General features: G+C 33.4%; 3 protein-coding genes and 1 long non-coding RNA gene across 7 annotated transcripts; 2 read left to right on the top strand and 2 right to left on the bottom strand.

Annotated features, from left to right (window-relative positions):
* Positions 1 to 4263: 4263 nt before the first annotated feature.
* LOC108472418 (uncharacterized) lies at positions 4264 to 7669 on the top strand. 4 transcript variants are annotated; one of them, XM_017773932.2, is made up of 4 exons: positions 4264 to 4792; positions 5260 to 5991; positions 7169 to 7301; positions 7438 to 7669. In XM_017773932.2, the coding sequence occupies exons 2-4, from the start codon at positions 5430 to 5432 to the stop codon at positions 7496 to 7498; spliced, it is 756 nt and encodes a 251-aa protein (XP_017629421.1). In that variant the 5' UTR covers positions 4264 to 4792; positions 5260 to 5429; the 3' UTR covers positions 7499 to 7669. The 4 variants fall into 4 exon arrangements, with proteins under 4 accessions (XP_017629421.1, XP_052877055.1, XP_017629420.1 ...); XM_053021095.1 differs by having other exon boundaries at positions 4264 to 4837; XM_017773931.2 differs by having other exon boundaries at positions 4264 to 4882.
* Positions 7670 to 8422: 753 nt separating this feature from the next.
* On the bottom strand, positions 8423 to 9315 carry LOC108472370 (probable pectinesterase/pectinesterase inhibitor 32). Its single transcript, XM_017773852.1, has 3 exons — positions 8985 to 9315; positions 8809 to 8879; positions 8423 to 8743 (listed from the first exon to the last, which is right to left on the bottom strand). Exons 1-3 carry the CDS (start codon positions 9313 to 9315, stop codon positions 8423 to 8425), a joined length of 723 nt encoding a protein of 240 aa, XP_017629341.1.
* A 6691-nt stretch (positions 9316 to 16006) lies between these two features.
* Positions 16007 to 17775, bottom strand: LOC108472417 (transcription factor MYB108-like). The gene is made up of 3 exons (XM_017773930.2): positions 17197 to 17775; positions 16967 to 17096; positions 16007 to 16884 (listed from the first exon to the last, which is right to left on the bottom strand). Exons 1-3 carry the CDS (start codon positions 17354 to 17356, stop codon positions 16293 to 16295), a joined length of 882 nt encoding a protein of 293 aa, XP_017629419.1. The 5' UTR covers positions 17357 to 17775; the 3' UTR covers positions 16007 to 16292.
* Positions 16819 to 18015, top strand: LOC108472422 (uncharacterized). The gene is made up of 2 exons (XR_008274007.1): positions 16819 to 17083; positions 17699 to 18015. It is a non-coding gene; the product is annotated as an uncharacterized LOC108472422 (long non-coding RNA).
* Positions 18016 to 21419: the final 3404 nt, after the last annotated feature.

The following is a 21419-nucleotide window of genomic DNA, read 5'->3' as shown; positions in this document are numbered from 1 at the left end:
ATAAATCGTCTAATTCAGAAGTAATAAGTGAAGTCTATGTGGATTCTTCCTTGGGTATTGTCTTCTCCATCTGTTTTTCAAAAGTATTTTTTTCAACTTTCATCTCTGTCGTATTTTTAATTCAATTAAATAATTAGTCTTAGTTTAAAAACTTCCCTTTAATTCTTAGACTAGATAATAATTAGTCCGTTTCGAACGTGCCCTTTGGTTCTGAATAACTCTGTAAGTATGTTCTGTTTCTGAACTGCTTCTAGTTCCCTATTATCGTCTCTGTAGCTTAACTGGTTTGATCTCACATTGAGCTCGAGTAGCTCACCCCCTCTTCTATTTCCCTTTTCAGGTACAGTTTTGGATTCTGTTAATGGACTCAGCACGCGGAGGTCTCGGATAGTCTCGCAAACAAATAAATTATCAGTTTTGTTTTTCATTATGATTTTGTTATTTGGTTAACTTTGAACTGTAAGGCTTTATAATACTGTGGTACAGTTTCCGTTTTAGGTTTTCATGCGTATGTTTATTTTGGGTTTTATATTAAGTCTTATTGTAAATTTTGTTGACTGATTATTAAATGGATTTAAATACTTTTGGTTCACTGAGATGAGTTGTTTTGTAAAATTTTCCTACAATCACTTCGGTGATCAATGTAGTATTTCAAATTCAATCTAGACTTCTAGGCCGGGTTTGGGGTGTTACATGCATAATAACCCCTAAACTTTCACAACTTTTACAAATTAGTCCTTATTTTACAAAAATACAAATTCAAGTAATTTAATCCAATTTCACCATAGCCGAATTTCACTAGTGTCCCTAGTAGCCCACATATTTCATTTATTTCTCATTTAAACCACTCAATTTACACTTTTCACAATTTAATCCTTTTTTGACATTTTTGTCAAAAATCACTTTACAAAACTAGTTTAACTATAAACGAACTTTCATAATCTATCATAATTCATCAAATTACTCAAGCATTCAACAATGTAAACTTGTTAAACCTTTAACAATTTCAAAATTTAAGGTACAGGCTAGCTAGAATACGAAGCAACGATCTCAAAAACGTAAAAATCATTAAAAATCGAGCTCAAAACACTTACCAAATTAACCATGCATTTTTCGAGCCCTAAAACTCAATCAATCCTTTCTTCTTTCTCAACATTCGGCCAACAAGAGAAAAAGATGGACAAAAATTCATTTTGTTATGTTTTAATTAACCTTTATTATCAAATTACAAATTTAACCTCAATGACATTTATTAATTACACCAAATGCCATGCCATTATCATCCAATATCATAATAATGGTCTAATTACCATATAAGGACCTTAAATTTAAAGTTATATAGCTATTAGACACCTTTAGCTAATAGAACAGCACTTTTACATTTTATGCGATTAAGTCCTTTTTCTCAAATTGACTATTCAAACGATAAAATTAGCTCACGAAATTTTGACACATATCAAATAACATGCTTTAAAAACAAAAAATAATATTAAAATAATTTTACAACATCGAATTTGTGGTTCTAAAATCACTATTCTGATTTAGCTAAAACCGAGCTGTTACAATTAACGTCATGAATGATGCCAAAAACCAGTTATTATTGAGTGATGAATGCAAGCAGTGTTGGGAAATTCCAAAAGATCCAAGGTTACTATCACCTATCCATATTCGAAGGCTTTTGAGATCATTAACAACGTCATGAATATAATTTATATATGTTCATTCATGTGATGGAGGAAATCTTCCCAATTCTAGTTGAATGTATTGATGTGTATAAGTCCACTATACAGATATATATATCAAGTGACCATTTGATGAGGTTCCAAGTTCGTTCCAATTTGTTAATTCTTGTTCTTTCTCAAATGTTTGTTAACGTGGGTGAGGCTACGATTGAAACCACTGTCACAATGTGTGAATGAGTGTGGATTGCCACATACGAAACTTCCTGTCTGACAGGGGCAATGTTTGGAAAGTGATCGACTTAGACGTCAAATGGGCAATAGTTGAAGGTTCTAAAGAAAATGAAGGTTGCTACAAAGGGTTGTATAAAAATAAATATGACCGAAGAAAAATGATCCTAGACTGATAATTCAGAAATGAAAACCGAATTGGCAATTTCGCAACTTTGTAATGGCACCTCATGTCTTATAATTCTACTTTCTTATCTTGATTCCATAACAAAATATTTCCTCAATTTTCCTCAACTACCAAATTTCACATTTGATGGCATTGGGATCTAAAAAGAATTGCCAAGTTAGAGAAAGAGTATGGAGTTGGATGAAAGGATGTAGTGGAGTAGAGACAATTAGCAGTCAACATTATGCAAATGCCTAACTTAGCTTCTTGTGGGGTATATGTTCTGGCTCATATCATATGGTTGACTCATAGAAGCTTGACAAACCGACTTTTGTTGTATTTAGTGACAGGGTTAGCAACGTCCTAACATGAAACATATCAAATTTGTTGTGGCAAATGCTTATACATTTTCAAGATAGGGAAGAAGTTAGTATCTAGTAAGAGCCCTCTAATAAGAACTTTTTAGGTCTGTAATTCAAGTGCATGTTATATTCAAGAAATAAAATCTCATAAGTCCGAGGTTGATCCATAAGGAAGTTGACTGGAACTTACAAGATTACAAGTATTATGTTAGATCAAATATTTAACACTTAGCTTTGGAATGAGTTTTGAAAACGAAAGTAGGAATAAGAAACACCGAAATTAAAAATAAAAATCAACGAAAGAAACTAATTAAAAATAATAAAAACAAATACCTGGAAGAGAATATGTTGAGGTTAGAGGATCAACTATTGGTGTCGATTAAATTTTAGTACTCAATGTTATTACTCAGTCAGAATCCACACAAAATTGAGATCCTCATAAGAGAATCTAGCAATGTCCGTTCAACAATTAGGCATATAAATCCATGAACAAATGTATGTTCATCAAATGAGTATCCAATATGATTGTCCAATAAGTCAAGAGTTTAACAAATGAATCCATAAGTAAAAGATGGTGCAATATGAAATTTCAAATGTTTAACTTCAGTCTAAAAATATAACATATGATATTATAATCACTTATAACAAAGGGTGAAACCAGAAAATTTTTTTAGGGGGGGCCGGATGAAATTTTAATGTTTTATAGTTTATATCTTTATAATTTGTAAAGAATTAAATCAAATTTTTATAATTTTAGGAGGGGCCAAGTGCAATTTTATCATTACTAATTTAAAATTTTTAAAAAAATTTAAGGGCCTAAAATGTAATTTTATATTTTAAGGGGGCCGGGATCCATGCCAGCCCCCCTGGCTTCGCCTCTGCTTATAACTTCAAAACTTATAAAAAAGATTTCAAATGTTTATGCCAATTTTTATATGTTTTCAACAAATCAAGGTTAATTTATCCAAGCATTCATTGTGCCACTATTGTCTATAACAAATAAAAGATCTTACTTTACAAGTATGAAATTTACCTTAATATTTGTCAAGAGTTTTACCTTCCACCTCAATATTGAAAACTTAGAATAACATAACAAAATTAAATAACTCAAACTTAGATAAAAAGATATATTAGATATAAGAAACTGAAGAGTTTACACAAATAAAAAAATTGACGAAGACTATAATTATAGAGGACAATGCAAAGGACTTATTATTAATAAATTGCTAAGCTCATTTCTTTATCATTTTTGAGTCATTTTTCAGATGTTAATTGCTGAATTTTTTTATCTACGTTAACATCTCTCAATTGGAAAAATTCAAGGAAGTTATTATGGTCTTCATCTTGTACATTTATTGTAAAAATTTCAACTCCAAACTCTAAATATATTAGAAAATATGATTTAAATACGAAAATGCATCAAAACTTCCCATCAATTTCAGTGCATGCTCAGTAGGGAATGGTTTTGCTTTTGCTTTGTAGTTTCTGCGATGGAGGTTGTAGCTTGTTTATGCATATGCGTGCAGTCTTCTTTTGATTAATGAATGGAGAAACGACGGTGACCACAGAGCGGTTGTGTTTAATTGCTTTAATGCTTTTAATTAAAACAAACATGGAGAAGAGCTCTGTTATCCAATTCAAAACAAATGTCTCCCCTTTGATAATATCAATTAAACACAAAAGGTGGTTGTGACATGTGGACTGTCAGTGGAACCTTCGTTAGTTGCAATGCGCACTTTGTTTTTTGGTTCTAAATAAGCAATGCCGGTTTGAATTGGCGTATAGCAATTATCCTCCATTAGTGGATAAGATAAAATGAATCATCAAATGAAATAAAGCTGTTTAAATAAGTCTGGGTTGAAATTTTGATCTAGCTTTAGTCAAAGAAAAAGCATAGGATTCTCAAAAACTAAGACTCCTAATAACCCAATATTCCTTCTCATCTAATCTAATCAACTTTTGTTTCCTCTTTCCTAAAAAATATTTGAATATTCTGGACTAGTACACGTCTTGTGATCAACCGGCAACATCCCGTAACCATCCTCGGAGAACTTGACATTTCCAACTCCACCAACATCTACTTTTGAAAATCACCTTTTGTTTTCCTGTTTTTAGTTTTTAGTGCTTTACTCTGTTAATAAACAATTAAAAACCTTTCCAAGTTTTAAATTTTAAACCCACAAAAATTATTAAAAAGGGCATTTTTTTTTTCAAAGGATAAAATTAAATTGAATAACATGCGCTTGCTGAGATGGTCACCAGCTCCGGTTTGAAGATAAAAAGTTTGGCGAAATCTTCAAAGATATGAGATTCCTGGTAGACATCTAATTGGGCTCGTTTTGGTTTTAGTTGAGGTACATTCCCACATAGCTATGTCTCACCTTCAAGTGTTTGTCAAGGTCAGGGTGTAGTTTCCCCCTGTCTTCTGGCTTTCAATTTCAAAGGTTATCTGCTTTTCTTTTTTTTGAATATATAAATGTAAAATTGCGGGGTTTATTCCGGTTTCTATTATTCTGCCTCTTTATTATTCACAATTGTGGAACTGCATTATAAATTATATATAAGGTAGTGGTTGGGAGCTGATTGTTGTCCATTAAAAGAAAAAAAAATCAAGTTTAATTGTTTTTCTGGGGAAGTGAAAATTCACTTATTCGACTAATTTTCCCTTTTGGTCTGTTCCATTGGGTCTCGGGTTATGACGTTTTGTTATTCCACTCTTAAAATTTCCTTCCTTTTGTTCTCCAAGTTAAACATTTCTATTGACCGTCTATTTCCCTATATTTTCTACAACTAATATGTGATTTTTCATTAACAAACTCAGGATCGTTTGCTTGCTCAAAGTCGAGGCTATGCTTTGATCAAAAGTGTCAAACTTTAGTTGGATTTTGTTTTCATTTGAAGTGAAAGATTAATTCATGTAGGCAAGGACTGAAGTAGTTTAGCAGTAATATAGGTACCTTAAGGTTTCAGAGGCACTGAAGATTTCTTTGAATGGATCACTCATATTTAAAAGAAACAAGTATTGAAGTAGATCTTGAAAGTGGTGGAACAATCAGTGAAGATGAAAGAACCAAAGGTCATGGTTCATCAAATTTGCAAACAAATAAAAATTTTAGTAGAGTTTGGAGTAATCTTTTGAGATTTGACAGCGTTGGCAAGGGCAAATATGGCGTAAACTCTTGTAGTAGTTCCTCAAGGTTTGGCTCAGTTGAGGGTGAGAATATGGAATTCTGGGTGGACAAGAGTTCAGAAGGGGAAGATAATCATGATCTCATGGCGCTTGTGGAGAAGAACTTTGCAGAGGATAATTGTAAGAAGAAAAACTCTAGGAAGCCTCCCAAGCCTCCACGGCCACCGAAAGCTCCTTTGTTGGATGCTGCTGACCAGCAGTTGGTGAGGGAGATAGCTGAACTTTCCATGAGAAAACGTGCTAGGATTAAACGAATTAAAGCAATGAAGAAGATGAAGGCTGCAAATGCTGCGCCATCATCAAGCAGTAGCCTTTTTGCTATGGTCATCACAGTTATCCTTTGCCTTGTCATACTCTTTCAAGGTATTTGATATCTTTTGAGTTCCAGTTAAGAACCTAGATAAAAATTATTCTCTTCCTAACAAGAATAAATCTTTGGCTCCTATATTTTAAACCAAGTTTTTCAAAAGCACTTTTCACAAGCACATCTTCACAGCACTTTCCAAAAACAATGAAAAACTAGCCCTTAGTAATAGTAATTAAAATGTACTATCTACTAGTATAAGCTTTCATGAGCAACCAAGTATGATTGAAGTCAGTCTCAGAGGTGAAGCATGTTAGTTTGGCAATCACAGACTTAGTCAATTTATCAAGTTCCAACTCTTTCAGAAAGATTAGCGTGCTGAATAAAACTTAGGCAGTATAATTACATGTATTTGAAGCTTAAACTTTGTTGACGAGCTTTCTCTGTTTCAACTGCATCAATTTATTGTGCCTTGACATGGAACAATTTCAACTCCTCCAAAAGTATTGTAAAGTTAATCATCTCTAGTAGGAAGTTTTAACTTAATGTATTTGCACATTTCAAATTCTAACTTCTTATGTTGGATAAGCCTTCAATATGAAAAGAAAAATGGAAAAGAGCTACATCAACTCTCTATTAAATTGTTTGTCCAGAATGAAAAGCCTTACATTGCGGAGAGTGTTGTAAACAGATTATTTTTGGAATGCTATATGAAGTTTTCTGTAGAAAAATGAAAATTTCTTTTCAAATTTAGAGAACTCTTGAGCAGTGAGCTGGAGCGTTAATATTTTCCCAGGTAGACAGTGGAAAAGAACAGGTCAGTGAGTTGACATCACTCGATTCATCATCTTGCTTAATTTTGAGAGATCTCTATCAGCTTATAAAGATCCTAATCAGCTTTTGTGCTTTGGGCATTCTTTGGGTCCTCCATGTATCATTTTTGGTCATGTCACTAATTCTTTAAGCCATTATCGTTAAGCTTGACAATTTGATTCCTAGACAAAGTATAATTTCTGAAGTAACTCTTCTAGCTCTTGTCATAAACCTTTCATGATAGAAATTGAACCTGAAGCTTGTTTCATCATATGGAATGTGATAAGCATTTAATGTATGTTAGAAGTGCTCTCCAGTTATCCATTTATGTACCAGTCCCTCCTTTGTTGGAAAATTTGAGGTTCACAATCTTTAACATCTACTATTTGAAGGAGTTTCTGACATGTCAGACATTGCTTGCAGGTATATGTTATAGACGCGGCACAACTGTGATGTTACAGGGATCTCCTGCACCAGCGGTTGGTGAAGGCTTGATTTCTGTTCAATTTTACAAAACCTTTCCTACAACTGAAAAACATGACCATGATCCTCCTAGGTACAAATTCCTCTCGTCATTTTTGGATTGAAAAATTCATTCCCAACAATACATGAGTTCAAGAGATGCCCATTTTTGTTCATGGTGACCATAAAATGCAATGAATGGTTTTTCTGAGTACATGTTGACAATGCAGCCTGTTAGAGCAGCAGGGTTCCAGTTCAGTTCTTGGAGGAGAAACTAGGAAAGTTGACTGATGATGCGAAGAAAATGGGTGAAGATGCCAGTCATTGTGGTATTTTGCATGTCATGTACTATTGATCTTCTTGATCTTTATGTAAACAAATTTTGATGAGATACCTGGCTTTGCTGATTTCTGTATATCTGAGCTGTTGAATGCCAAGCACTCCAGTTATTGTACAGTACAAGTTTAGTTAGAAATGTAATTTGTTGGGAAAAAATTTCATTATTTGATCCTTTCAAAACTGCGATATTCCTGCAAAAAGTGACAATATAAAATCCTAATTTCCTAAAATATGGATAAGCCAAGGGGGTTTAACAAGCCATTATTAGAATGTGGTTGATTCAAATGAGTGTTTCATTCGCTCCATACCTTATTTTTTCAAAGGATGCCTAGAGGGCACCGTATAAGGAAATTAAAATCATATTATTTATTTTTTCGTATATAGAATACAATATGGCTCAAGGACATATAACAAAATATAACTTAGTTCAAATATCAAACGAATAAAAAGAAACTAAATGGTTCTTCCCAGTGAGGAAGGAAGAATCAATTTTAATGGAATAAAAAGGAAAATCACAACAGATAAGCTGCTTTAAGGAGTGTTACTTTTAGGTTAAAATTGGAGAATATTACAAACCTGTTTGAAGCTAAATTGGTAGTATAGTCAGAATGCTGAAAAGGAGTAGAAAGGCCAGAGCTAGACATATCGAAATTCGTGGCCGTCTGAGAGGACCCGAGCAGTCTATAAAATCACAACTCCAATTGCTGGAATCCACCAGTCACCATAAATAAATTCCCTGACTCTAAATTGATAAGCTTCCAGGGAGTGGATGACCCTGTATCCTTTCCACTTCACTCTACCATATGTGGCTGAACCTGGACCTCTGTTATCATATTCGGCATAGGATAAATCCAAGTCGGAGCCTCTGCCATCGAATTACAACCATCCTCGTGGATCAATACAGTCGTCCAAGTAACTCTGCATCACAATGGTCCTAGCGCAATCTCTCCAAGGCCTTCCCAAGTAGGTTCCGAAGTTGCACCAATTATGCAGATGCGGATCACGAAGCCCACCTTGTCCCACGGAAACTTCTCGTCCTTGGCCCATCACGGTGTTTGATTGCCCAGCGAGTGGCTTCCGAGTGGATATGTAGCACCCGTGGAACACGGCAGCTGCATCACCGAAAATGAAATCCACCATCCCATAAATCTCGCACTCCCTGAAAAACTGGTACCCTCTTTCGGCATTAAGTGTATCCTGGAACCCGATTATTCTACACTTGTAAAAAGCCAGGTACTGGCTTTAGTTAGCAATGCCACTGCCTGCTTTTTTTCAAGGCCAGCAGTAATCTGGAAAGTTATACCAGAAGCAACAAAGCCATCACCATTTATCTCTGTCATTTTGATGATTCAAGAAAGAGCAGTAAAACAAAAAATTAAACCCAAACTTATATAATTAATTATCTTCTATCTAAAACTATAAAGATTTTTTAACTTACCAACTGTTGCAGTCTCGAATATTTTCATGCCATCACCATAACTCCTGCTGCCTGTGATAATACCTCTTTCCATCCCTTCCCCAATGATTGTCAGATCGGTCTTCTCCTTGTTAATGACAATGTTCTCATTGTAAATACCTGCACATAATTTTATCCTGAACCGGCTTGAACCGAAGCTCGGAGCTGATGATATTCCTTGGGTGATAGTAGTGATATCTCCTGATCCATCCTGTGCTATGATCATGTCGAAGAGTGGAGCCAACTGACCCTGGCCTTCCCACCATACTGCCAAGATAGCTATAAACATGATATGCTTCCTTGCCGTTATCATCTTTACTCAAGTGCAGGAAGAAGATTTTTGAAATAACAAAGCAAAGAAATCCCTTTTAATTAACCAAACCAGGCATATGTGCAAGTGTAATTATAAAGACACTTCTTACATAAGTTCTTTTTTTTGGGGGTGCCGGGGGATAGAAAACAAAATTTTAAGAACTTTGTTCCCGCAATCAGGCCAAAAGGCATACAAATTTCTATTTATGATGACATTTTTCTGTAATTGTTTGTTCAGTTTCATGTCAATATCATTTACCATTATTAATATTGCTACTTCTGCATGGAGAATCCTTCCTGGAAATAGCAATTCAAACCTTCAAAATGTAAGGTTGGAATATCCATATTTGTTCTTTTTTTTTTATAATTTTCCAAAATGTCGGTTTCTTTCGTACCATAATGTAGAACAAATACAAAATGATAAAAGCAGTGGATGAATTTTAATCCAAAGCTGAATTATTTCTCATCTAAAAACTGATCGGATTGAGAGACAGAAGTTAAAAGCTTCATTTATAGACCTGTGGTTGTGTATTTGTTTATTCCATATAGTTCTTGTGCAAGGATTAACAGAGAGTAGAACAGTCAAAAGGATTTAAAAGGAGAACTTATTCAATAAAATGACTAAAAGTTCAGAATTTACTTACAATACAAGTTTTTTCAATGTTTTGGCATCCTCTGGATGTGTTTAACATAAACCCATTTTTTAAGCTGATCATCGCTCGCACACAAGCATGCATATATATATATATATATATATATATATATATGCATGGTTAAAAATTGTTGTTAGTCCCTGTACTTATATAGAATTTGAGATTTGGTCCCTATACTTTAAACATTAAAAGTTCAATTCTCCTACTTTTTCAATTTAAAAATCTTAGTCCAATCATTATCTTCGTTGGTAGTTTTTGTCAATTTAATATGCTTATTTTTTATCAACCATATGCCACATTATATGAGGGCAACCTAATCAAATTCTAAATTGTCAAATTTTAATAGAAAATACTTGTTATATTAATTACTAGACTGAAATTTTTAAATAAAAAAAAGTAGGAATTAATTTTTAACTTTTTAAGCAGAAGGACTAAATCTCAAATTTTATCAAAATACAGGGACTAACAACATATTTTAACCTCTATATATGTATGTGAGGCCAGACCTGGCTATTCTGATATCTTTATATGGACGGACAACAGGCGGCATTAATGTAAGGGTTGGCTTAGTGGATATGTTTTCATGTAAGAAGTGTACTTGAAAATGAGGCTACCTACTGTCCAAAGTAACATGATATGAAAAGGAGATCTTTATATTAGGCATCAATATATAAACTAAGATCAGCACTAAAAAGAAATCAATCTGTAGAGTTAACCTTTATTATTTTTAAAATATATCATTTATTATTTAATTATTAATATTCTTAAAGTTTTTATGATTTTATAAATAAAATATTTTATTTAAATTTAAACTGCTCATTTTTAAATAATAAATATTAATCTCTTTTAATAGTAAAAGGATTAGATTAATCTATTTAATGAAAAAATTAATTTGATTCGAACTCTATTTTATTAATTTAAAACATAAAAATATAATTGAGTGATCCAAACTAGATAAACTTGGTACGTAGAGAACTAATATATTCAATCTAAACCCGGTCCATTAATTATTTAATTACTTAGGAAGAGGAAAGTAGTGCATGTTTGTTGTTGCGGATATGTGGGAGAGATGGGTTGAGTATAATGATCATCAAAATATCTACTTCAAAGCATTGTGCCTCCGTAGTTCACCGTTGGAAGGACACCGTCGATTAGATCGCTTGGCGGAATATATAGCCTCCTAGGGGTTGGGTGCCCGACACTTCGAAGCTCATAACCCATCATCAACTTGCTTCATCTTCCCATACTCCACTGGTCCCAATTACATTAGGGTAGTTGATTACTTCAAGCACCAATTAATGGGAATGACTACGTTTCATTCATTTACGTGCATGATTCCAAACAGCAATTATGCATGCAGCTCCTTTCTTCTTCTTCTTTTTTTGCCCTAGGAGTGCTCATGATTGCCAGCGATTTAGAAATTAGAGATATATATGGTCACTAAATATATTCTTCTATTATAATCTCTAAATTTAAAAGTTGTTTAAAAAGCCAAAATTTACTTGCTTAAAATTTTCATCTAATCATCCCTTCTCTAATGATAAAAAAAATTAGAAAAATTAATTTTGTTGGACTATTTATTGAAGGAGATCTAAACTTTGATTTCATTATTTAATTTAGACATATAGCTTGATTGGATAATAAGTTACCTGATGCAATTAGTCATTTGAGCTAAATTATTGAACTGGCCAAAAAAAACTTGAATCTAATGTGTTCTGACCCAATCTCTGTGCCCTAACTTGAAGTATTTTCAAAAATACTCTTATTAAGAGTAGAATAAAAAAATTAATTAATTTAAATTCGAGTCAGGAATAGAATTAAATTTTTTATTAAATTTTGAGTTCAAAATCAATTTCTTTTGTGGGTGTCATGTTTCATTTGAGCACCAAAAAATTTATATACCATATTCTAATTTTGAAGTCGGATACTTCAGGTGCTGATTTCAACCATGATGCTAAATAGTTTCAATCAATCTATTTTACTAAATAAATTTTTTTATTTCATATATATGGAAAAAAAAAAAACCTACAAAACCCTGATGGTTTTTCATGAAAAAAGAGAGAGGATATTGTTGGTAGACATTCGCTAAGTGACTATATCATTTCGTTAACTTATCAAACAACTAGCTCTTTTATTTCGTAACAAGAATGACAAAAATCTATGATCATATACCCATGATGATATGATTTTATGGCCATGGTGGTAGGTTTCACATCGATTTTAGTATTATTAATTAGTGTGTATTATTTTAGTGTTAAATCGAAATAATTAATATTTCTTTCTGTATTAAAAATTTTTGGTCTAAATTAATTACATTTACTTGTTTCAGTTAATTTCAATCACGTCTGAAATTATTGTGTAACTATTGAAGCACGAAAAATATTAAAATTATTTATTATGATGTTAATTATCTTGCATGGGACTCATATTAATTTATGTAGGGTAATTTTGTGAGTAGGCGAACCATACATTTATATTGATGGATGAGATAAATTTTGATTCCACCTGTACATATATCTTCAAACTACAAAAAGTTGTGTGAGGTAGTCGTCCAACGCTAATTGACTAATGTAAATTACGTGATCAGATCAGAACCCTTGGCACCAACTGCATGAATATACCTGACGTCCAACTTACAATTTGTTAATGAAAAAGTAGCTCTATATTATAATTTTAAACAAAGCAAAGCAGTACATAAACAGTTTACCAACTCCAGTTCTTACCAGCCAACCAAATTATTTGATTCACAGTCTTTTCCTTTTGGGAACAAATTCGGATTTGCTTGCACTAATATCGTTGGCCAAATTCAAATCAGCAGTTAAGGAGATAAGGATTTTATATTAGGGGAGTGGCCGAGAAGCTAATTAGAAATGACATTGGTTGATAGTGCGCAGGACGCAATTGAGGAAAGCATGGCTTCTTTAATTTTGTTAGTGAAGGCGCTTATGATCAGATGTCAAAATCATGATCTTTTGTCGAACAAGGTAGAGATTGAAGACAGTAACCATGATGTGAGACACCAAGGCTGCATTTGGATGCCCACGGGCAAGGAGGAGGATGCGTACACTTGGAAAATAGCTCATCGCCCTTGCATATGGCCTTGACAACCCAGCCCTACGTATGGTGTTTACTTTCTTGGTATTTTTCCTTTTTCTCCTTTCTGCATTACTCTGAGTAAAGAATTAAGTGTAGGACATTCTTGTATTTTATAACAAGGAACCTGGAAACAAAAATTAATTAATTTCAGATCAGATGGTAGCTGATATATTTATGTTCGCTTATTTACAGCATGTATGTGTTTTTAACAGAAAAAAGAAGCTGAAATATAAACAAAGACCCCCGAAAGAAGAAACACAGCCTTTATCTAACCCTTGATCATAACTAGATTAGAATTCACTTGTTCCTCGTTTAGCTAGAGGCAATCTCTATATGAGCTTACGTTGACATTTGACAGCATGTAACTTTTCTTTTTGAAACTGACGGTATGTGATTTTTATATATTATAAATTAACCACATTTTATTAATGAAATAATTAATGTTTTAAATAAAGTAAATAAAAATATTTTGAAAGTCTTAAAATTAAATATGAACTTTCTTAACCACCATGGGACCTTAATTTGCTTGTCCCTACGGCTACATGTTAATGTTTTATTAAAAACTTTTAATTATTATTAGTAATCAAAATTAGTTTAATTTTCAAAATTAAAGAATGGATCTTAGACGTGTTAATGATAATAATATTAATATGAAGTAAATATTTAATCCGTGTTAATATCAGATGAGTAGTAAGATGCCACAATATCAATTGGTTATATAAGTGGAGTTTATTGCTGGTGAAGTGAGTCAGTGATATAACGGAGTCGAGAATGAGCAGGGTCAGGCCTGATGTTCCAAGCTTTAAAGGCTGGCGTTTTGATGGGCAGATTAATGGGCTCAGTCTCAATAATCGCCCAAATGCGAACGGGCCGATAACAAAAATATACTAAGATAATGTTATTTGCACTTTGAAAATATTCCATTTGGTGCTTAAGTTTTGATGTCTAGACTTTCATAAAATCTTCAATGTGATATATGTACTTTGAAAATGCCTAATGTTATATTTAAATTATTATTTTATATATTATTTGGTATTTATATTCTTATAAAATGTGAAAATGTTTAATGTAGTGTCTCGAACTATTAATCTATGTATTATTATTGTCCTTAGAGTTACCACTTTTACTAAATGAAAATTCGACACATGAATTGATTTCTCAAATCATTAATTTCATATGGATAATATAACATTATATGAGAAGTTAAATAAAACAAAAGAAATGGAATTAAAATTAAATTAAATTTAAGAAATAACTAAACATAAACAACATAGTTTAACTTTAAAAGGTCTAAGTTTAGTTATTTTTAAAATTTAATATAGGTTAATCTTTTGTTTTATTTAATTTTTCATATAATAATATATTATTCATGTGGAATTGATAATTTTAGAAAAAAAAGTTTTTACATTGTTGAATTTTAATTAGTTAGTTTAGTATTTACTAACAATGCTAACTTTAGATACCACAATAATACACAAATTTATAATTTATATATCATATTAGATATTTTAGGAAAATATAAGTATTATATAATATATAAATTGATAATTCAATTATCACATTCTAACGTTTAAAAAAATTATGGGTATAAAATATGACATTTATCTCCAAAACAAAAAGGCGGGCAGCAGGCTGAGGTAAGCAGTGACAGCATCGTGATAGAAAGAGAGAATCATTTTCAGCCCACAATTTAATTTCTAAACTCCACTAAAACGTTTACTTGGAAGGAAGCAACTTATAAAACAATTGGCTGCTGCATCTGGGGAAAAAAGACCAAGGCCTTGGCTTTCCCTTCAATTTTCAATATGATTAATAATTATCTCACCCTATAATTAGGGGGAAGGCTACAAGAGTCAAGCCTAGCACCAATGGGTGCCTGCCTACTGTTTAAATTTTGGCTTGGAATAATCAGCTCGTTTAGTGTATGCATTGAAGAGTTTTTGTTGTCCGATAAAAAGTATTTCTCAACTTGCCATTCTCTTCATATTTAGTTACTTAATTTTCCATCATGCAATGACTCATTGCGTGGAGAATGTGTGATTGTTTCCAACGTGGAATGAGTCTAAATATATAAATTTGAATGAGAACTTGGATGAAACTGGGAAGAATAGATTCCATGGCAGGGTGGCATTGATGGGAGTTAGAGTTGACTACTGATTCAATGGGGGTGACTGGTTAGACTTTTGGAATTGGACATGATTTCAACGGTTTCGGCAGTTAGTGCTTGGAACCCTACGGCTACCGTTGAAAATCCGATGCAAAATGAACCCTTTTTTCCCTTCTGAGGAAGGCAGCACAGCACAGGAATATTTAGGCCCCTCTTCTTTTTTATTCCAATTTTAAATTAAACAAACCAATGATAAAGGTGCCTCTTCTAGAATCTCCAAGTTGCAGCAACAGTCACGAGATCTAATTCTTTGCTTGGATAAACATTAAGAAAATGTGCCAAAAGAAAAGAAGGATCCATGGGATGTGTCTCCACAGACAATGTTGGGGAGGGAGAGTTTTCATCCCACATTCTCACCCAAACTGTCAAACCATGCATTTGCTTTGGTATATTACAATAGAGACAAAACAAGAAAACAAGCATATATACATGATATATATGTATTGTACTTCCAGGATATTCCACAAAGTTGTGGTGTAAGTGCCACCACCTATGCAATTCTCTTCTTTAATTATTATCAAGTTTCTAAAGATTTTTTCAAGTTTTCATACAACTAATTCCAATTCATCTGCCTATAATAGCAATTAGATTATTTAGTACTCTTTTTCGAAAAAATTAAACTGCCATATTACTCAAATACTATTATTGTTATTTTAAGAGTGTTTTTATCTAATTTTTTAATTTATTTTTAAATATATAATAATATACGTATTTACAAATACTACCATCATATCTTAAGATATTTTCCATTGACAAATTGCGTAACACTAGTAAAATTTGTTTTCAATAAAAATTAAACTATGAATGCTCGATTAATGATAAAAAGAAAAAACAGAGTATATTTGAGCAGGGCAAAGGATATTTCTTCAGAGCACACTAATAATTAATGCTACATATAAACCCTGACAATGTTGCGTGAATCATTTACATTCTAAAAGCAGTCGCATTTGGCGATGTTAGTCGAAACTTGTGTTTTTCACATTCTCCATCATCGTATAACAGTATGGGGACAATGGTTTAAAATAGAAAAAGTGGAAGTGTCACGCTAGCGAATTCATGTGGTTAGATCCCATCATGAAGCTGCTGCTGTAAAAACCAAACATTCTCTTCATTCCACACAGTGTCCATCGATGACTCCCCACCACCAACCAACAAACCATTGCTATGCTCCTCTGTCGCCTGGAATTCTTCATCTCTGCCCCATGTGGCCGCTCCCTCCTTTTCCAAACCTAACCCCTTGTGTAAGTAGTTTGAAAGGCTCTGTGGATTGTAACAATCGGTCAGGTCCGAAACGGAAGAGACTTGGGTGTCAAGGGAGTCTGATGACGTGCCTGATAATTCGGGCAGAAGACTTGGGTCAACCTGGACCGACCCACTCGCATTTGCGTAGCTCATTTGACTGCTGCTTATGTTGCTGATACAATCATTGTAGGTGGTTTTGGTGGTGGTAGAAGGTTGACTCGAGGGAGACTCGGATGAAGCACGGATCCGTTCAACTAAACGGGGGATCCAAACGTAACGCATGGCGTCCTTGAATTGTTTGCTATTAACGTCACAGTTAAGCTGCTTGGCCTGCTTCTGGACTCTTGTTCTCCAATAATTCTTTATTTCATTGTCTGTTCTTCCAGGCAAGTGTTGTGCAATTTTCGACCACCTTCACAGTTTCAAAAGAAGATTAGCCTAAGATCATTCTTATGTTTATTGAATTGCAGAAAGGAGGAAAGCCAGCAAAAAACCTGTTGCCCCAGCGAGAATGGAGTTCAAGAATCAATAGCTGCTCTTCGAGGCTGATGTTTCCTCGTTTGATTTCTGGTCGCATATAGTTCAGCCATCTCAATCTGCAGCTTTTTCCGGTTCTTCTCAATCCTGCGCACATTTCATTTCATACTCTGAGAAATTACGAATAAAAGCTAAAACCAAATTTGTTTCAATAACCAGGGAAAGAAACTACGCTATATATATTAACCTGATAAGCGAGCAACAGCGTTCCAGCGACCTTCGCCGTGGATATTGACATGCGCCTTAAGCATGGAGTCCTCTTCTTCAGTCCATGGACCTTTCCTTAGCTCCATCTCTTCTTCATTTCTTGAAGTTTCAGATATGAAACCTCTCTTGTAAACATCCATTTCTCAACTTAAAACAGGTTAATTACAGTCGGAGAGGCAAGGATAAACCTCTAAGCTGATTTGAGAAATGAATTTGTGATGAAGATAGCTTACGAGTATATTAGATAGGAGGATGATTATATAGACTGCGGCCAACATGGGTTTAGACTGAAACTAAACAATAATTTTTTTTCTCCTAAAAAACAAGAAAAAAGGTCATGTTTGACGATCCACGAGATTAATCATAGTAATCAAACTGATTAAGTTAATAGCAGAATACTACTATTTTATTGGACCCATTTGTGATTTTTTATTATTTTTTATTTTGGCATTTGACCGTCTGACTTTTCATATCTGTTTCAGGAGCACAATTGGACAAATCATACGAGTATGAATTGTGAAGACCAAAGAGACAGTCTAATGGCAAATAGATAAAAAGAAAAAGGGTCTTCTTATAGGGACAAGTTGTCTTTGTTTATTATTACGCATATGTCTATTGTTTTCTTCTGATATGGTTTGCAACATGTGAGATGATGAGACGACTTTGCTTACACCTTTTTGAAGGGCCAAGTATTACTGCAATCACGTCTAATTCTATTTGGTCTGTTTAGTTTAACGGTTGAATTGAATGAAAAATTAAAAATAAAGGAAGTAGTGAAATTAATTATTTTAGGGACAAATCACTCGATATGTGTTTAAATTTAATCGTAAAAATAATTATTAGCGATATTATATTAAAATTATTATATATAAAAATATTAAAAATTATATTTATATTGAATATAAAATAAATTTATCCTAATATTATATTTATATTGATTAGTAACATATATTAAAATAAATTTATTTTAAATAATAATTAATATTAAATGAAAAAATATATGATGGGCAAAGATTTACAGGGGATTGAGGCCAACGCAAAGTAATGGTTGAGAGTGACAATATCCAAGTTATTAACGTGGTTAACTCCATGGATGCCAGAAGGAGCAGACTGGGATTGGTGAGAAGAATAGCAGGCCTTTGCAACGTGGAGTGGGAAGTCTGTTTCTGCCACAGTTAAGACGACAATGCACCTCATCTTTATTTGTTTGACAACTCCGTACTGGAGTAGTAACATCTCACATTTCAAACATCCATCCTCTTCCAATTGAATTAAGCTAGAGTTTTACTCTCCTTTTCTCAACCCAAGTGCTTAACAGGATAAAAGAAACAGTCTGATTGAGACTTGCGTGGATTGGGAATGCCGTTGTTGATTCCATAAACATGAAACTTAACATAGCATGGGTATTAACTATTAAACGGTGTGTTGGAAGAATAATTGCATCCATTTTCTTTCTTTTTTCTCTTCTTTCTTTATCAACTTAATCGAGCATTGAATGAAAAAGAAATTATTTTTATTCTTTTTTCTATCTCAAATTACAATCTTTTCATTTTTTTTTTCTTTTTTTCTTACTAAGCAAACTAAGTGTCAATTGATCAGCCTCTTCGGAAATTGAAACACACAGGATTTTGTATCCTACTTATATGACAAAAGGCCTTGCAAACGAAATTTTGTTTGCTTCTGTAACCAGTAATCCTAAAACAAAAATGAGTTAGGTGAGCTAGGGTAGTAGGAAGAATTTTAGGGTGATAGAGCAAAGGGAAGTCAAATTGGTAGCTGGTAAAGGATTGTGACTTGTATAAACTGTTTTCCACTGATAAACTGAAAGCTGAAACGGATCAGCCAGATTGGTGCAAAATGTATACTTTTTTTTCCTGCAAATGGTGTGCTGACAGAAAAAACAAAAAAAACCCCACAATTTTCTCTTAAATTATCAAGTTTTATACATGCAAGTATCATTTTCAAACTGAAACTGAAAATGAAATATTGTTTTTGACCCCCCAAAAAAAACCCACAAATTACGTTGATAAATGGATGATGGGGTTGGTTCTTCTAGTTTTTGCCACCCATCATTTTCGTTCAACCATTCCAAATCTACAGTAACTTTTCTCAATTCTTCACACGTAAAGTAGTTTGAACTTTGAAGGTGTTATCATACCATCATGAGATATTGGTCGTAATTAGTGTGGTTCAACATCTGATACATGATAACACAAATCACCAACTACTCCTACTTTAACAGGGAGTCTCCCTCTTCCCTGTACTGAAAATCCTGAATTAAGCTTGCCTCGTCATTATCAGCAGAAGAAGGATGATTTTGTAAATTCAGATAAGGGTGCTATTGACTATAATATTCATGAATTGCCCTACCATTTCATATAAAATTATCAGTATCTAATCAGTTATCTGCTCCCCAGCCTAAGCCTTTTGCAGTTTTTAAATGAAGAGGAAGATGGAAGAACCCCCGGATTAACAATTGCAATTTTTCTTACCCGTAATATTAAAATCGCTTTTATAAATTACTATAAATTCTATCACAAGTATAAAAATCATGTATTAATAATACAAGTTTGCGTTTAAAGATATTAGTATAGAAACAAGAAAAACAAGTGATGGACGTGTTGATTGAGTGGTAGTCAGTTTGGCAGTCAAAATAGAAGCTTCTTGCTTCCTACACTAAAATTCTATTTCAAACCTCTTTGTTCTACATGTAAGGTATTTTAACAGTCATCAAAACTATCAATATATGAAAACAAAGACTATTAGTTATTACAATAATGTTAATGCTATCTCCTTTTGACTTAAGAAAAGCATTAAACAATAGAGTTCCCTTAATCAAATGTAAGGGAGAAAGGCACTAAGTAATAGTTCCAATTAAATAATTTAAGCTCCCCTGTTGAGTGCATTCATGGCAATAGTGAAAGGCAATCTAGAAAACGAATGCATGGTAATAGCAGTACTGAATTACCAAAAGCAAAAAAGAGAAACAAAGTTGAATATATTATGACAATAACATATTTTTTTAAAAAATTCAAGCAAGAAAATGGGGGAATATTAGTTTAACAAGGTAAGTAAGGTCACAGGCAGCATTCACTGCAGTCTCAATCTCAAACAAATAAACCCAAGCCCAACAAGTAAGAACAAGAAAAGGGGCCTTTGGGTTTTGGGACACTCCTGTATAGGCCATGCAGTGAGACGAAAGCTGGCGATGAACTTGATCCTTAATTGGGTCAAACTTTTCGTACAGAATGAAATGCAGAGCCTTCGATGGACCTGAGGACTGTTCATCTTTCATTAATTAACATAGGGGTAAAAATCAAGTGTAGGGAGGCGACAAGGTTTATAAAGTAATATCAGGAAAGTGGATAGTTGTTAGACAAATATCCTATCAAGAACGACACCCCATGGAATGTCCCAAACCGTAACTTTTTTGGTGATTCAAGTATAAGCGTCCCTGGTAGTAGTAGTAGAACCAATGAAGCGCCGATGTCAATTGTTGCATTAGACCAGCCAGACGTTGAAGATGGAAATAGAGACAACAGCCTTCGAGACGGATATTGTAATTTTTAAGTAGGAAAAATGGATGGGTGGTATGGAATGAACTCGACACATAAGCTGCCACATCACTCGCCATTGGTCCATGGTTTCGCCCGTAATACGGGGGGACTAGACACGAGACGAGAGTTTCCCTGCACAACTGATTTCTATTCAAACTTTGTTGTGAATCGATTGGAACTACTTGTTCAAAGCAAGAGCTTCAGATTGTGTAATTAAGAGCAGAGATGGAAATTTCTCAACCCGTGATGGATGACAAAATGATACATACACCTACCTCTACCACTGCCCACATCCTTTAATTTAACAAAATAAAGGATCCTTCATACATTAAATTTTAATTTTAGGTTAAATTCGAATTAAGGTAAATTACACTAACAGTCACTCAACTTTTGAAAAATGATAAAACAGTCAATAACTATATAAAAAAGTGACAAAATAGCCACTGATTAACAGTTTCTATTAGTGTCTTAATAGGATCGCTGATGTGGCAAGTTAACTAGCTGATGTGATCAATTAACTTGTCACGTTGGAGCAGCTGATAGGTTTTGGTTTGGGGCGGGTTTAGGTAAAAAATTAAAGGGTTATGTTGGTTTAGGCAAAAAAATTAGAAACTAGTTGTGATTAAGGGGAGTAGGAAAAGAAAAT

This window comes from Gossypium arboreum, chromosome 11, assembly GCF_025698485.1.
Source record: "Gossypium arboreum isolate Shixiya-1 chromosome 11, ASM2569848v2, whole genome shotgun sequence".
Taxonomy (NCBI): Eukaryota; Viridiplantae; Streptophyta; class Magnoliopsida; order Malvales; family Malvaceae; genus Gossypium; species Gossypium arboreum.
Note: the sequence above shows the minus strand (reverse complement) of the source record. Positions and strands in the feature narration are given on the sequence as shown.

Coding starts and splice junctions, on each gene's coding strand:
- LOC108472418 (XM_017773932.2), top strand. CDS start 5,430: ATGGATCACTCATATTTAAAAGAAACAAGTATTGAAGTAGATCTTGAA. Junction 5,992..7,168: donor CCTTGTCATACTCTTTCAAG/GTATTTGATATC, acceptor CATTGCTTGCAG/GTATATGTTATAGACGCGGC. Junction 7,302..7,437: donor CATGACCATGATCCTCCTAG/GTACAAATTCCT, acceptor TTGACAATGCAG/CCTGTTAGAGCAGCAGGGTT.
- LOC108472370 (XM_017773852.1), bottom strand. CDS start 9,315: ATGATAACGGCAAGGAAGCATATCATGTTTATAGCTATCTTGGCAGTA. Junction 8,880..8,984: donor ATTCGAGACTGCAACAGTTG/GTAAGTTAAAAA, acceptor TCAAAATGACAG/AGATAAATGGTGATGGCTTT. Junction 8,744..8,808: donor CTGGCCTTGAAAAAAAGCAG/GCAGTGGCATTG, acceptor ATCGGGTTCCAG/GATACACTTAATGCCGAAAG.
- LOC108472417 (XM_017773930.2), bottom strand. CDS start 17,356: ATGGATGTTTACAAGAGAGGTTTCATATCTGAAACTTCAAGAAATGAA. Junction 17,097..17,196: donor CGCTGTTGCTCGCTTATCAG/GTTAATATATAT, acceptor AAATGTGCGCAG/GATTGAGAAGAACCGGAAAA. Junction 16,885..16,966: donor CATTCTCGCTGGGGCAACAG/GTTTTTTGCTGG, acceptor GAAACTGTGAAG/GTGGTCGAAAATTGCACAAC.